This window comes from Nerophis ophidion, linkage group LG20 (genome assembly GCF_033978795.1).
Source record: "Nerophis ophidion isolate RoL-2023_Sa linkage group LG20, RoL_Noph_v1.0, whole genome shotgun sequence".
Lineage (NCBI taxonomy): Eukaryota > Metazoa > Chordata > Actinopteri > Syngnathiformes > Syngnathidae > Nerophis > Nerophis ophidion.
The window spans coordinates 2,837,793-2,854,628 of record NC_084630.1 but is presented as its reverse complement, the minus strand read 5'-3'; the positions used below and the strand labels follow the sequence as shown (position 1 = coordinate 2,854,628).

Below are 16,836 nucleotides of genomic sequence, written 5' to 3'. Positions count from 1 at the left end.
CATCCATGTATCCATTTTGGTATAAACTCAACTCGTCATGTTTGGAGGAAGAAGAATACTGAGTTGCATCCCAAGAACACCACACCTACTGTGAAGCATGGGGGTGGAAACATCATGCTTTGGGGCTGTTTTTCTGCTAAGGGGACAGGACGATTGATCCGTGTTAAGGAAAGAATGAATGGGGCCATGTATCGTGAGATTTTGAGCCAAAACCTCCTTCCATCAGTGAGAGCTGTCATCATTTGAAGTGGGAGAACTTGCACAATCGCTGGCTGACTAAATACTTTTTTTCCCCACTGTATATAAATACATATGTATGTATGTACGTATGCATAGATGTATTGAAATAAGATGGGGATGAGAGGGAGAGTGGACACAACAAGGAAGTCTAATTCTACTTTTTAGTTATGAGAAAAGCCGCAGGAACTCACCCGTGGCAGACTCCTGCATCTTCTCCCGCTTCCGCTTCTTCTTCTTTCCCTAAGAAATATACAGAGGAACGCATAAAGTGTGGCTCCAGCACTCACGCTCACTAGACCACCCTGATATCCTGCTGCTGACTGCCATGTTCACTCATCCCCTGCTGGACATCACACCGACACGCCCCCGCACTCCGGAAACTCGCCGCCAAGTGCCAACGCTGAGAGGAAGTACACGGGTGAACCCGGCGGGAAATGTGAGATACTAAGCAGACATAAATATCGGGACACCTGGCCATGACACAATCTTTCCGGAAAAAAAAACTTTTGGAGGAGTTTTCTACTGGCTCACAATCTCTGTTCAAGATCGTCCTAAAAGTGTTTGATGGGACTTGAAGTGGAGTTCTTCAACACCAAACTCGTCCAAACATGCCACTGGCTGTGCTAGTGGTGCCATTAAAGTACCAGTAGAGTGTTTTGGGGAGAATTTTTTTTTTTTATATTGTATCTCTTGACTGTATATGTCCAAATAAAAAGTACTAGTAGAGTGGAAACACAAGTTGACTTTATGTGCTTAAGTGTATTTCTTTGTATCCATGATTAAAGCCTATTCAATTGTATTTACAATACGCAAAGTATGTGAAAATACAGTCCAAACATCATAAAATGCCACAAATTAATCAGCCATTGTGAATATTCTGCTCCGAATTTCTTTGGCAAATTCACTGGAATAACGCATCTACGCTGACCATGTTATTAGAGCAGTCATACCGGAAATATACACACATTGAAGAGATGTTGTGTTCATCATTCACAATTGTTATGTAAGACAAGAACACATATGCATGTATTTTTATGCATTCAAACTTGTAAATAGCGAGCAATTGAGTCAAAAGATGGAGGGTCCTCTATTGCGCCCATTATACACTCTCTAAAAACATCCAGAAACTGCCAAAAATACTCCATTGACATGTAATTTCCTGAAAATTAACCAAATATGTGTGATATTGTTATTAAAAGCGCCAATGCAGACGGCCTATTTTAGTGGTGCATTAATAGCAGTGAGCAGGGTTTCCCCCTACATCTAAATGATAGTGGCGCAACTACCACACCTTCAACATATATATATATATATCCTTTTTTTTAATTTTTACATGAAAACTATTTTAAGTGATTTATTGTACGAATGGATTTACCGTATACGGTCTGTTATATACTCATTATTGGCTATAATAAGTTTGAAAAACAGCTCAAATATCATAATCATCATATATATCCATCCATCCATCTATTTTCTACCGTTTGTCCCTTTTGGTATATGATGATGTCATATTGACTACGCCCCCACCACCACGTATATAGTGGCAATCTCGGGTAAACCCTGAGTGAGTTAAGTGTGTTAATACTAGCTTCTGCTGCCACTGTTGACATACTGAGCCAATGGCTGCTTCTGCTTCATCTCAGACCTGCTAAAAGTAAACTCTACATAATGATTAATGCATCCCTCACCTGGTATTAGACAAATGTGGCCAAGGACTAAGAGACTAGTTGACTTTCACATCCCCGGAGATGGCAAAAAATATGTTGGTTGTGGCAACTTTTTTTTTGTCCTTCGTGAGGATTGCCACTGAATCTTTATCCCAACGGAATTATGTGAGCGCCCCATGGGGCGGCGTCCCAGCGACAGTGAAAATTGTACAATAAGTGTTTGTTTTATTACAGTTTATTATGGTTAGTTTGTATGTTAAGCACCTAGTAATGCTTCTGATGCAATGCTAAAATGTTTCAGTAAAGGTGAGTCCGTTTCCTCCTCGGCTTTTAAAACTTATTGCACATCCTCCCTGTATTCGGGTGCAAAAATATAAGGTTGTGGATCATCAAAGAAACCGTTGTTGGCTCTCACAAAGTCTGCTTGATTAGCATTGTCGTTAATGGGGAAAGGATCTCTAGTTGGCTTCCTCATTAACTCTTAAAATGTATCGGGAATCTTTGTGAGATTGATACTATTTAGATCATATATATTTACTTGCAAACTTTAGAAGTTTTTTGCTGTCATAAAACAGACTTCAATATAGAGCAACTTGTTTTTCCACTCTACTGGTACCTTAAAGCTACATACATCCAAACAAGGTGTGTTTGATCCCAGTCGGGCTTATTAAAAGCACTTTTACTAATAAAATTACAGCTTCCAGTCTAGATTTTGGTCACTATTTTTAAAATGATAAAAAAATAGAATATGGTAGGCCTACTTAAGATGTCCCAAGACTTTTGTCCACATTGTGAACCTGGGCCCTGTCATCTTGACCACTTTGTGTTCTTTGAAGTCATCCTCTTTTAATGACATATTAGCATAGAGCGCAATTAAAAATGCTCACTCTAATTAAGCTCAATGACGACCAAGAGCTCCTCTTTGCTTTGCGGAGAGGTGCTTGCGAGGATTTATGGCTTACTATAAACCCCCCCAGGGGTTTCAAGGAGGGAGAATATAAATATATTTGAACATATATATATATATATATATATATATATATGTAGGTAGAGATAGCAGGCGCTGGCATAGTGGCTGTAGTAAAAAATGAGCACTTTGGTTTCCTGCTGCAAAGTCTGCTAATCCACTTATTCATGAGTTAATCTGCAGCACACAGCAAACACTGAGATGCTTCTTCCCATGAGCTCACACGCTCATGTATAGTGGAAGCTTCAAGGTGGAGTTTGAACAGAAGGTGCTGGAAAAGTACCGTATTTTCCGCGCTATAAATTGCACCTAAAAACCAGAAATTTTCTCAAAAGCTGACAGTGCAATTGTATATACAATTAATATAAATATTTACTTTCATAAAGTTTAGGTCGCCGCCATCTTTTTTCCCCGTAGAAGAGGAAGCGCTGCTTCTTCTACGGTACGCAACCGCCAAGGTAAGCACCCACCCCCGTAGAAGAAGAAGCGCGCGGCTAATACGAATCATTTCATTTGTGTGTTTCTGTAAAGACGACCACAAAAAGGCTCCTACTAAGAGACACGCGTACAACGCAGAATTCAAACTCAAGGCAATAAGTCACGCAGAAGAACACGGAAATAGAGCAGCAGCGAGAGAATTGAACACAAATGCATCAATGGTGCGTAGGTGGAGGAAGCAACAAGTACATTATCAACATGGACAGGGTTCCACTGACTATTGATATTCCTGTGAACCGCACTGTGAATAAAACGGGAGCACCTACGGTAAATATTCACACCATGTTTTTTGACATTCCCTTTAGCGCAGCGTAGGCGCGGCTTATGACCCGGTGCGGCTTATAGGTGAACAAAGTTTTTAAATATGCCATTCATTGAAGGTGCGGCTTATAGCGCGGAAAATACGGTATGCTTCTAAAGTCGCACGAATCCTCAGAGGCGGAACAACTTCACAAGTTTGCATCTGAAGCACAGGTGTCATTACATGCAGCCTAGGAAAGGCTGGACACAAGAAAGAACTAACTAGCTAAATTCATTTGTTCTTTCAATTCTGAAATTGCATATGCTCTTCACTTTAATAGCTCATCATGGAACAAAATGTTCTAAGCTTTTTTTGGGGGGGATCAAAAATACTTAAATATCTGCTTATCACCATGACAAGCGATTTATATATAACAGTCAACTATGCAAATTGTGTAACGAGTTATATTCGTATATATAGTGACAGCGGCAGCTATGATTGCGGTGCGGCCCTCAATAAGTGTGATGATAACCAAAAAAAAAGTTAATGGCTACCATGACAACAAGTCAACACAAATAATAAAAAAATGTATGCCTTTTTGTGTTAATGAAACTAGCCTTCAGCTAGCCGTCATTGTCCTTAAAGTCAACATGTGATGGAAAGGTAGTTGTATTCTGTTATAATATGCAGTACAGCGGTTACATTTATTTTACATGGAGGTTTGGACGCCTCTGTTGCTATGGTTTTGCAGTCTGGCGACCTCGTGACACCATATAGAAAGTACTTATTTGTACCTTAAGTCAAGTTTTGGTTGGGGGGGGGGTTGATAGTTATGAGGAAACACAAATATAGGTAAGATAAAGTATTACTTACGTATAATCTTAGGATGCACATAACACCATTTTATGCAAAATGTGAATTGGTTGGCAAGTTTTTAGGTGTACCTAATGTTGTGACCAGGTGAATCTATATGTATATTTTCGACATTTTCAAAAGCTAAACGGGTGAGTGGTTTCATTTGCCGTCTGGGAACGCCTCCAGAATCCAACATCTTGCAGACAGACCCAAAAAATGGGTTTGAAAAGGGACCGTGTAGCAACATTTACACCAAAGCATATCCAATACATATTATTAGGACCACAAGGAAGTGTTTTAAATGTAGATTCAAATCATCAGAAGTCCTGCATCTAGTCGGTTTGCCATTAGCAAGGCACGGCGAGGCAGTTTAGGGGCCCCGGATTTTGATGGTGGAATGCAATGATTGATGTTCATAGCTGTCAAACACAGCTTAGCTTCATCTAGCGATTGTCTACTCCCTCTCTCGGCTGCGTTGTTCTTTCTTTTTCATCGAACCCACACCGCCTGTGCGGGTGACCAGCGTACTACCACTGAGCTAAAACATAGGCTGTCTCCCGGACTGTCAGTACTTCAAATGAAGTAGACTGGCTTCTATTACACTCGCACATACTTGTATTCGCCCATCCCGAAGGGGATTTATATTCATTAGACTTAGACTTACTTTTATGGTCGTTCAAATTTTAACTTTACAGTACAGATCAGAACCACATTTTGTTGCATTAGCTCGTAGTGCAGGATAAAAGAGCAATAAGGTGCAGATATAGATAAATAGATTACTGTACAGAAAAATATATTGCACTTTTTCATATGCATCCACGTTATGGATGTATGTTATATTGTCTTTATATTCCAAGGAGGTAATACATTTTTTGGGAAGGAATTGAGGGAATAATTTTGATGCGTTGAAGAGTCTGATGTCCTGAGTGAAGATGCTGTTACAAAACCTGTAGGTTCTGTTACAGAACAAAATGATTTCTGAATTGGTTGATATTTTTGCATTGCTGCTGTTCTGTTGAGTGAAATAATGTTTTTTTTTTCTCCAAAACTTCAGCCTGAGGCCCCCCCCAAAGGCCTTCCTTAACCGCTGTATTTCAGTTATTGGGGGGTCAGAATTTTTATTTATTTATAGTTTATATCAGGTATTTTTACCCTTGTAAAGTGTGACTGCTGAAAAAGTTGATAAATGTTTATCGTGTCTCTGGAACTGATTATTTTGATTTCTGCTATTTCCTCTGGGAACACATTGTCCTCAGAATTCATTGGGGTAAAACAATAACTAAATAAAGCAGCTTTTAATTGGAAGAATGAAAGAGGAAACATGGCTGACATAGCGTCTTCCTCTCAGCGAGACATTTCTCTGGCGGCGGGAGCAGGTGGAGGCAGGAAGAGGGAGGGATGGCGTGGATGTCCGAGGGGAGGCAGATAAACACCACAAAGCACTTTTTGGTGGTGGAGTGAACGTGAGTGCCGGAGCCACACTTTTAATAAAAGCTGGTGCTCACTCTGTCGCAGAAATGTCTCACACACGCACACACACATGGCATCACTATGCTATGCTACATCTGGCCCACATGGAAAGACAAAGCAGGCAGCTGCAGGAGGCAAAGGTTTCTGCGGATGACCGTACAATGCAGCAAACAGTTCCTTTGCTATTAAAAATAACACATCAAACACTGGTGTAATCATTAGCAGGGTGAGAAAAAAAATGATGCTACAATCTATCTCTATGTGGATATGACAGCAAGGACGACATGAATTACACATTAGGCTGAAACAAAGAGTCCCCCAAATGGAGCCCATTAAGCATGCAGAGAGGACTATTGTGTGAGTATTGTGAGGCTTTTTGAAAGAACTGGTCTATCTAACACACACACACCTGCACACGCACCGCTGCAGATCTGTACTGTTGGTACTTACATAGTTGTCTCGAGCAGACCAGCCTGGGTAGAGCTGCATGTGGAGCTGCCGTTCCTTGCGGGCTAACTCATAATACTTAGCTTGCTCTTCCCGAGATAAAGCGTGCCACTGTTTTACAGCACAGGAGAGATTGGACATTTGTCAGTTTCTTAGAAGACGTCTTGGTGCAGAGAAACATGATGAAAAGATTATCACATATAACACTGACTTGAATTTCACATCCAAACACTGGTGCTATTATCCCAACATGTTTTCATCAAGCCAATTTAAATTGGTTGGCTGTCAGTCGGGCAACCAGGCCACGACGGGAAGGAACAAGACGATAAACTCTGGTGTCGGTTTGGCTCAAAAGACGAGCTCCAAAGCGGAAAAAAAAAACTGCGACCTACCCTCCGTCCCAGGATCTGATTGATAGCGGCGCTCTCTTTCAGCGTGCACTCAGCGACCACGTTGGCGCGCATCTCTTTCATGTAAAGCATGAAGGCGTTTAGCGGCTTCTTGATGTGCGGTCTTTTGGGCTCCTGCTCCTTTCTCTGTTCGTGTGGGGGCTTCCTGCAAGGCCAGAAACAAATGCACAGATGACGGAGGGAATTATTGTGCAACATCAAAGGCAAAAGTGGGCACTTACAGTGCATCCGGAAGTATTCACAGCGCGTTGCTATGTTTGTCTCATTCCAAAATGGAATACATTCATTTGTGTTCTCAAAATTCTACAGACAAAACCACATAATGACAATGGAAAAGGTTTATTCTGTATTTTTTTGCAAATATATTAAAACAAAACAAAACAAAAAAATGTATATACTGTAAGTATTTACAGCATCTGCTCAATACTTTGTTAAAAACCAACACTTCTCATCCAACCTGATGCAACTTGAAAGGTGCTGCAAAAAGGAAAGGGCGAAATTGCCCAAGGATACAGTAAGTGTGCCAAGCTTGTGGCATCGGATTTAAAAAGACACGAGGCTGTAATTGCTGCCAAATGTGCATCAACAAAGTATTGAGAAAAAGCTGTGAATTATTATTATGTACAGTGGGGCAAAAAAGTATTTAGTCAGCCAGCGATTGTGCAAGTTCTCTCACTTCAAATGATGACAGAGGTCTGTCATTTTCATCATAGGTACACTTCAACTGTGAGAGACAGAATGTGGAAAAAAAATCCAGGAATTCACATTGTAGGAATTTTAAAGAATTTATTTGTAAATGATGGTGGAAAATAAGTATTTGGTCAACCATTCAAAGCTCTCACTGATGGAAGGAGGTTTTGGCTCAAAATCTCACGATACATGGCCCCATTCATTCTTTCCTTAACACGGATCAATCGTCCTGTCCCCTAAGCAGAAAAACAGCCCCAAAGCATGATGTTTCCACCTCCATGCTTCACAGTAGGTATGGTGTTCTTGGGATGCAACTCAGTATTCTTCTTCCTCCAAACACGATGAGTTGAGTTTCTACCAAAAAGTTCTATTTTGGTTTCATCTGACCACATGACATTCTCCCAATCCTCTGCTGTATCATCCATGTATCCATTTTGGTATAAACTCAACTCCTTGTGCTTGGAGGAAGAAGAATACAGAAAATTCCTACAATGTGAATTCCTGGATTTTTTTTTTTCACATTCTGTCTCTCACAGTTGAAGTGTACCTATGATGAAAATTACAGACCTCTGTCATCATTTTAAGTGGGAGAACTCGGACAATCGGTGGCTGACTAAATACTTTTTTGCCCCACTGTACAAAGTTTGTACATGTGATTTTTTAAAGATTTTTTTAATACTTTCACTATTTTTTTTTTCTTAATTGTCAATATGAGCAATTGTCTGTTGAATTTCAAAAAGAAAATAAAAGACTATTCCATTTTAGAAAAATGCTGTAACACAACTAAATTTGGAAAAAGTGAAGCGCTGTGAATACTTTCCGGATGCACTGTACACCATTAATTAATTCTAATTTAATTACAAGTTGCTTTGCAAGGAAATTCACAATTCCACTCGTGCACAAGGAACCTAAGTACCAGGAGTACTTAAGTACTGACTTTTTAAAAATTTAAATTTTCCTGAAGGAACTCTCCTGACGGAATAAATAAAGTACTATCTAATCTAATTCCCACTACACAAGTGGTCAAAACCCACATGATTGGCAAAATCCTTGACCTGCAAAAACTATCAAACTTTCGCCAACTCAAAAAGCAAATACCGTAAAGTGTCTGAGCAGCTGCACTCAAAAAACTTTCTAAAAAGCGATGAATATCAGCCATCGCTACTTCAGGGCGTTATTAGGCATGTGTTGCTATCGTCTAGGTCCAGTATGGTGGCTGGCTGAGGGAAGGAGGGAGTTCACCACCATCCTTGAGGCCAAAAGGAGGCCATGTTATCAGCGCTGGCTTGATAATCTGCTCACTTCAAAAGAGGAGAGTCAAGGCTGGAGTTTGTTACTGTGCTATCCAATTACCTGAAAGCTAGTCATATAGTCTTTTGTGTTTGCAGAACTCACATGTGCATGATGTCCGTTTCGTGCAGGGGTTCGTGTTTGACCTGGGGGTTGACAATGGCTGGGTGGGGGATCCCTGTGGCGTGAGGACCTGGCGGTCCGGGGACCATGTGGTGGGAGAACCTGCAAGACCAACACCTTGTTGAGTCTGAAGTAACAGAAGTAATGCATCATCTAGCTTTTTAAAGTCACTGCTAAAAGGACTCGCACCGGCCCCTCCAAACCCTCTGGGAGAACTGAAACCCTTGCAAAAATATCGCGTCAGGTGCTACATGGGCCGCAGAGCTGTGATTCAGTATTTGAAGTACTGGAAAGGGGCTCAATTTACGAGCCCCTTATCATAGAAACCTTTCGATTTACGAATCACGGGCCGAAAAAAAAGTTTAGTTTTAGATACCTTGTCTCAGTGTACAAATGTTTCAGCCACCCTTTAAATGCCTCGCAGTGCAGCCCATCTCTGCCCAGCACCACATCCATTGAGGGCGGGCTGATCACTCTCCGGATCTCAGTCAGCACACTTTGTGTGCTGTTAAATGTTTTTTAGCCTTTTTACAGCATTGTTCTAGTTTTGCTAACTCAGTATGGGTCCAATAAACGCAATAGACAAGCGATGTGTAGTTAGGCACATTCACAAAGTATGCACATCATCCCCCTTTCTTCTGCTGCTCACCAAGAAGATTAAACGACAAGGTAATGTAGATGTATATTTTATTCCTACTCATTGGAGCGATCTGGCTGTTTGAGGAGTTTTGTGATTTCAAACTGAGTGCACTATAGCACTAATGACTGTGTGTGCGGCTGCAATTATGAATGAGTCATTGTTTTGGCTTTGTTATTAAATACAAACCTCCTTGTTGTGTTTTTTTTTTTATATAGTATTGTATAACGCTTTACATTGTGTACATGAGTCGTACCAAAGACTATATAAAATGGGACCCATTACCTCCCTGCTTGGCACTCAGCATTAAGGCTTGGAATTGGGGGTTAAATCACCATAAATGATTCCCGGGCGCGGCACCGCTGCTGCCCACTGCTCCCCTCACCTCCCAGGGGTTGATCAAGGGTGATGGGTCAAATGCAGAGAATAATTTCGCCACACCTAGTGTGAGCGTGACTTACTTACTTATGTTCAAAGTGTACAAACTTTAACTAGAATATGGACTTTTTTGAGGCTGAAACCCATTACCGTATTTACTTGAGTTGAATTTAAAACCTCTTCTAACTCCTGCGTTTACCAATAGCATGCGGTAAAAGTAAGAATGCGCTAATTATTTTAAAACCTCTTCTCACTCCGGCACTTACCAAAGGCATGCAGTAAAAATTTGAGTGTGATGTAAGGTTACCATCATGAAAAGCACATTCAATAAAAAAGTCACGTGACCGCCGCAGTCCAATCAGCTGCCGCTAGCAGGAAGTGACTGGTATGCTCTTGCTCTATTTACTTTTTGGGAACTCAGTGCTCTCTCCCTCGTCACGTGACGATGGAGAGAGCACCGAGTTCCCATGCCGCCAACTCCAGCTTTCCCTGCCTGTCTGTCGGACCGTCGGCTCCACAGGTATATTATTAAAACATAGCTGCTTACTGTTCTTTTTAGCATACCAGTATTCAATAGCTTGGACCTTAAATCCTACTGAATAGCTCCTAATGTTCTTCCCATTATGCGATTTTACATTATCGGTATTGAAATTAGCCTCCTCCATTTTGAAAATGATGACAGAGGAAGTGTCACTTGTGAGGTTACGAGTTTGACCCGGCGGTAATAGTAAGCATGCGCTAATTATTTTGCGAAGCGAGTTTGACCCGGCAGTAATTCAAGGCAGGCGCATACTATATGCCTCGCGGCAATTCAAGGAAATACGGTATTCATATTTACATTGTTTCTCATTAAAGAAACTTGCTGCAATGTATAAACATTTATATTTTACAAACCCTGTTTAAAAAAACAATTACATTTGTAAATCAAATAATTCCTGTTTTCCTCCTCTTGCGAAAGCGCCATTTGTAAATCCGCCATAACAATATCAACAATGGAGCAAATTGAGGATGCCTCACACTGGAGAAATGTGCAAATATGAGCACCTATGTGATATAATACAGAATATTGTGATTATTCCCTACAGTACTAGTAGAAAGGAAGCTAAATAGTTAGCTAGAGTTGCTCAATGTCAGGGAAACAATGCCCCAAGAATTTAGGGCTGCAAGTCACAGGCTCATCCCCATTTGAAGAACTCTCTACGCCAATACGCCAAGTTACACCTCAGAAAACACTTGGCTCTCTAAATACCAGCATAATGAGCAACATTAAAATACAGTAGTGTAGTAGGCCTTAGTATTCAATAAGAACAAGGCAAATGTTTTACAGTATTTAACAAACATATTTAATATATTTGGCCACTGTAACATTACACACAGTTTGAACAGTAACATTGTGTTTTAATATTTAAAAATAAAACACTAATCACTTAAGTGATTCTTTGGCGTACCACCACATGGAGTCCCGCGAACCACCACTGGTATGCGTACCACAGTTTGAGAATCCCTGCTCTACGCTGCAGCATTATGAAGCTTCAACTCACCATCCCAGCGGCGGTGTGATCTGTCCGACTCCTCCAGGAGACAGTGAGTAGAAGTTGGACATGTCTGGTCCCGGGTGATGCCTTGACATTCCTAGCCCAACAACATAGAGCAAACAAAAACATCATGATTAGAAGACTATAAGCTGTTTGAGGAGCAGAGGTGGATCTCATTTGAACTATGTTTGCCTGAGGCAATTGACTACAAAATATTTGTCAATGTAAAAATTGGCAGTATACAACAGTTTTTTTATTCTGTTTAAGCCCAGCCCACCTAAAAGAGGACCTAACATTGGTTTCATTTAAAGCTGCAAAGAGTACCAAAACAACTGACCTGACCACTTTTTAGCACCCTTCTGTTTGGGTAGCACCCACACTGGTACTGAATCTAAAATTAGGAGCTGTTGATCGGTTAAAAAAAATGTCTGTTTGGTTTTTCATGATATGGTTCAGATCAAGTAAACCACATCAGGCTTTTGTTTCCAAAGCAGTAGCAGCACAGTTATGTAAATAACTTGACATGACAAAAAAGTGAGATGTATGAGTTGGATATTTTCTGACTTTTTACAATGGAAATGGGTTCTGACAAATGGAAATACACGCTGATACATGGACATACACACTGACCTGGCCTGGTTGATAACAACATTTGCTTGATGATATATTGACCTAAAATCCTTTGTTGGTAGCAGTAACATAGTCAACATTATTTTAAGACAAAATTAACCACTCATGACCTAATATATAATAAAAATTCAAGGAAACCCTTTCAAACGCAATAAACTTTAATTTCTTATACATTTAACATTGTAATTGGTACATAAACTATTAATATCCAAGTTAAATAAAACAAACACTTGAAAATAAATATATTCTGTCTTTTAGCAACATTTTTCACTTAAAATCACAACCAAAATATCCAGTAAATATCCAGATGTATGCAGATGACACGGTTATTTATACTTGGGGAAAAAACACTGAAACGGTTGCCAGAAAACTTACAGCAGCCATGGAGAAGGTGGCAAGATGGCTACATGACATTAAGAAAACGGCAACAATTTATTTTGTAAACAAATATACAATGTCATCCTTTCCAAATATAATGGTTAATAAGGAGATAATACAAAATGTTAGTGAATATCGTCACCTGGGTGTCATTTTAGACCCAACACTTGGCTTTAAAAAACATATCAAACAGATGTGCCAGAGTCTTAAATACAACATAAAAACGTTCAAATGTTAACACTGAAAGCAGCTAAAACTTATTTTAATGCAATGATTATGTTTAGTTTTTATTATCGTATAACATGCTGGTCGCAGGCAAGCAAAATGACTCAGAGGCCATTGGAAACTTTGCACAAACAATCGCTCAAAATCCTTGACCGAAAACCACAACATCACCATCACTGTTAGTTCTTCAAAAATATAGATTGTTAAACTAAGCCAATATTCAAAGATTAGCATCAATACGAATGGCCCATCGAATCCTAAATAACACTGCACCAGCGCCACTTAAGCACTTTGTCCAGTTTACATCTGCTTTGACAACTAGAAACACACGAACCTCCACCAGGGGGCAGTGTAGCGTACCCAGATGTAAAACATCTTTTGCACAATCAGCCTTTTCATATAAAGCCCTAAAGGAATGGAACAACCTCACAACAAACTTGAAAAGTTTAACAGATTACTCTTCATTTACAATTGAAGTTAAAAAGTGGCTTTGGAGCAAACAAAGATGCTCACACGGTCACTAAGGTGGGCACTATGTTTGTTATTTATATTTATCCATGACAGCATTTTTGTTGTAAATTGGGAGGTGTGTCTGTTAGAATCATGATTGTTTTTACAAATGATGACAGATGTGAACAAGAACATGTATTGTCTTTGTGTGATGATGTAAAGGAGATGTGGTTGTATTGTATATTAAGTGTGTGTCCATGAAAGGGCATTTTATGACTTTTCTTAATTTTATTACGTGATATGGTATGATTTTATTGTAATAATTTTATTGCATGATTTTTGTGTCCCTTTAATTTAGGTAGCCAGGGACTGCAGATGGAAATTAGCTATTTAACTATAATCTGGTACAGAACATATCTGTCTTTGAGCTTAATCTTTCTGTGCATTGTCCCTTCAAATAAAGACTGAACTAAACTAAAAGCAATAAAATAGGTTTGGTCTCTGTTAAAGAGGGGTTGGGGGACCCTCAAATATACACAACCAAAACAATAAATAAAATTACATAATAATGTTATTGGGACCAAAACAATAAATAAAATGGCATAATAAAGTTGTTGGGACCAAGATTGTCAGGGTCATCATTATTATCATGGTTTTGCCTAATGTGCTCAAAAAGTACTTATATCACACTAAAATATTTCAAGTAAGTTCTATTTTCATCTTTTTATAACTAAAATAAATAGCTTCAATATACTTTCTTGGTAGAGGAAGCATTAAACATTCTTTCCACTTCAAAAGAGCCATATTTTTTATGTGTGTGTTAATATACGATTATTTTCTTCAATTTTAATTTGTAAACATTTTAGAGTTTAGTTTTTTTTGATAAACACAAATTAACTGATCATTTTGTTTTACTTTCAGTTCATGTGGCGCAAGTTCATTTCATGTTAAAGACACCTCTGTCTGTTTCAATTTGACACTGTGGAGTTTATATCGATCACTTTGTGCAAAGACAAAACAGTTTTTATGCTTATTGTTAATACCGCATCTTAATTGTTTAGACAGTAATGTGTTTATTTTGTTAACCTTTGTCTTGTGTTAGGGTCGGCACCGACCCGTTTTAGTTTTTAAATGCATAAAACAACCACATAAATGTATTTTTTTGCATCAGGGCTTTTTGACTTTGTCAGGAACTTTTATTTCAACAAAATAAGACTTTTTTTTTTTCCTACTAAATTATAAAATGCTCTGGTTGAAATGAATACCTTGGTGTTGTAAGGGTCGGTTTTGACCCAGTTCTAAAAATAAGATTATCAAGCAATAATTACAGCCAAAACTGGACACACTGAAAGCCAGCTCCTCTACCAATCATGTGAGCTTGAGGGCATTCTCATTTTACCTTGTTATCCAGGACAAAAACAAATAAAGACACGGGCATTTCCACACATGTGAGGTCAATTCAGTATAAAATTATTAAAATGGAAAAATAAATAAAAATTATTTATTTAAGAGATGTGTTCTAATACCCCTCAGTAATAGTCAGGTAACACAAAAACTTTTTATTTATTTATACGATTCTCTTGAGGTTCATTTGACCATTTTTTAAATTGAAATCGAGGGGTATACTGACAAATAAAAGACCCAATAGCCCACACCAAAAATATTAAAACCATTATCTTCATGGATAAGGAAGCCTAACAAGGTGGTTGATAGATAATTATTTTTAGTGTATTTCACAGCTGATTTAAGACATGGGTCAAAAGCGACCCATTAATATAAAACAGGGGTCGGCAACCTAAAATGTTGAAAGAGCCATATTGGACCAAATATATGAAAACAAATCCGTCTGGAGCCACAAAATATTAAAAGCCATATTACATACAGATAGTGTGTCATGAGATATAAATTGAATTAAGAGGACTTAAAGGAAACTAAATAAGCTCAAATATAGCTACAAATGAGGTATAATGATGCAATATGTACATATAGCTAGCCTAGATAGCATGTTAGCATCGATTAGCTTGCAGTCATGCGGTGACCAATTATGTCTGATTAGCACTCCACATAAGCCAATAATATCAACAAAACTCACCCTTGTGCATTAATGCACATCGTTAAAAGTTTGGTGGACAAAATGAGACATAAAAAGAAGTGGCATAAAACACGTCTTCGAAAGTCGGAGAACATTATACATGTAAACAAACTAGGGTGAGTTCAAGGACCGCCAAAATGAGTAGGACAAAACAGCGCTCGCCAAATACTCGAATCAGTGAAGCATGTTTAAAATACACAGTGTGCTTTATTGCAATTAGGGAGGTTTGTGTCATGATTGTCCTCCTAAAGAAACCAAATTAAAACAAAAAATGTTTTTTTCCCCTTCATCTTTTTCCATTTTTCATATATTTTTGAAAAAGCTCCAGAGAGCCTCTAGGGCGGCGCTAAAGAGCCGCGGGTTGCCGACTCCTGACATAAGAGATGGTAAAAGAAAGCTAACACAAGAGGAAGGTTAAGAATGGGATATGACATTTTCTAAAAAGGTAAATACATTGTTGTCTCTTGTTTTCTTGTTAGCATTTAAATTACCTGTCGATCAGTCGATCCACAGTTTTATCAAAATGCGGTTATCAATCATGGTTTTTTAATTATCTAAATTTATCACGGCAACACTAACCGTTGGGTGTTTTACAGCGGATATCATTACTACCGTTTAAATGCATGTATTACCAATGCCTGCAGATGTTGCAAAACAACGCATGCATAAGACATCTATCGAGGGTGGCAAACTTATCAAGTTAATTTTCATTTATTGTTCGGTTAATTGACTTATAGAATATTGGCCCAAGTCTAACACTGAGACATGGACATACACACTGACACATGCACTAAGAGGGCAAATGCCTCCAGATTAGCACCATGGTTTAATCCCTGATGGAGCCATGCATCCTTCGTTTTTTTTTTTTCTACATGCGTGGTCTGAAAGGGCCTTCGTCCTCAAAGAAGCTGTGTGAGCGAGGGGCTTATATTTCCAAAGCCGATGTTGCGGCGCTGGATCCATGGCGCGCATAGCACTACCCCCTGCCCACTAATCCAGACCTACCCCCCTCTTAGAGCCCTCCTGAGGGCAGAAGAGGAGGCGGCGAGGGGTGAGGGCAGCGGGGGAGAAGGAGTGACGCAGTGTGTTAACCTCGTCACTCACACCCCTAAGGTGGCTAATTATCCCCCCCGCCCTTCCCCTCGCACGTTCTCGTTGACACCCGGCAACACTTCGCTACACTCGCATTTCCTGTCAAAACAACATGAAGCCAAATACATTCAAATCAGCATGGCTGTGTTGTAGTTAGCGATACAAGGTTTTACATGTATGTGTTCAAAGGTTATATCCCGCCCACGCATATTAGGTCTCCTAATAAGAAAATCCATGATTGTTCTTTATAATTAACGAGCACATCAAAGTGTGAGCTCACTGAGGAGGGCCAAGACGCAATCACAAGATCAGTGTTTAAGAAAAGCTTATAGTACATATACACGTACCAGGATGTATTAGTGTCACAAAAGAATGAGACAAAAATGGCAAATTTAGAAAAGAAAAACTAAAAAAAAGTTTACTATGAGAATTAACTTACAAAGTCATAATGGAAAAAACTAAAGTGGCCAGAATGAAGTTGTAATATAGCACAAAATATATGTGAATAAAGTGGTAATGTT

At 39.2% G+C, this 16,836-nt stretch overlaps 1 protein-coding gene across 7 annotated transcripts in view; it reads right to left on the bottom strand.

Moving 5' to 3' along the window:
• Positions 1-16,836, bottom strand: part of lef1 (lymphoid enhancer-binding factor 1) — a 208,027-nt gene that overhangs the window by 18,374 nt on the left and 172,817 nt on the right. For 4 of the 7 annotated variants that reach the window (XM_061880299.1, XM_061880295.1, XM_061880302.1 and 1 more), the window contains 5 exons: positions 11,455-11,545; positions 8,881-9,000; positions 6,778-6,940; positions 6,389-6,496; positions 432-480 (listed from right to left, as the gene is read on the bottom strand). In XM_061880299.1, coding sequence (XP_061736283.1) covers positions 432-480; positions 6,389-6,496; positions 6,778-6,940; positions 8,881-9,000; positions 11,455-11,545 — 531 coding nt within the window. The remainder of the gene's footprint in view (positions 1-431; positions 481-6,388; positions 6,497-6,777; positions 6,941-8,880; positions 9,001-11,454; positions 11,546-16,836) is intronic. The other 3 variants (XM_061880301.1, XM_061880297.1, XM_061880300.1) reach the window with 2 other exon arrangements.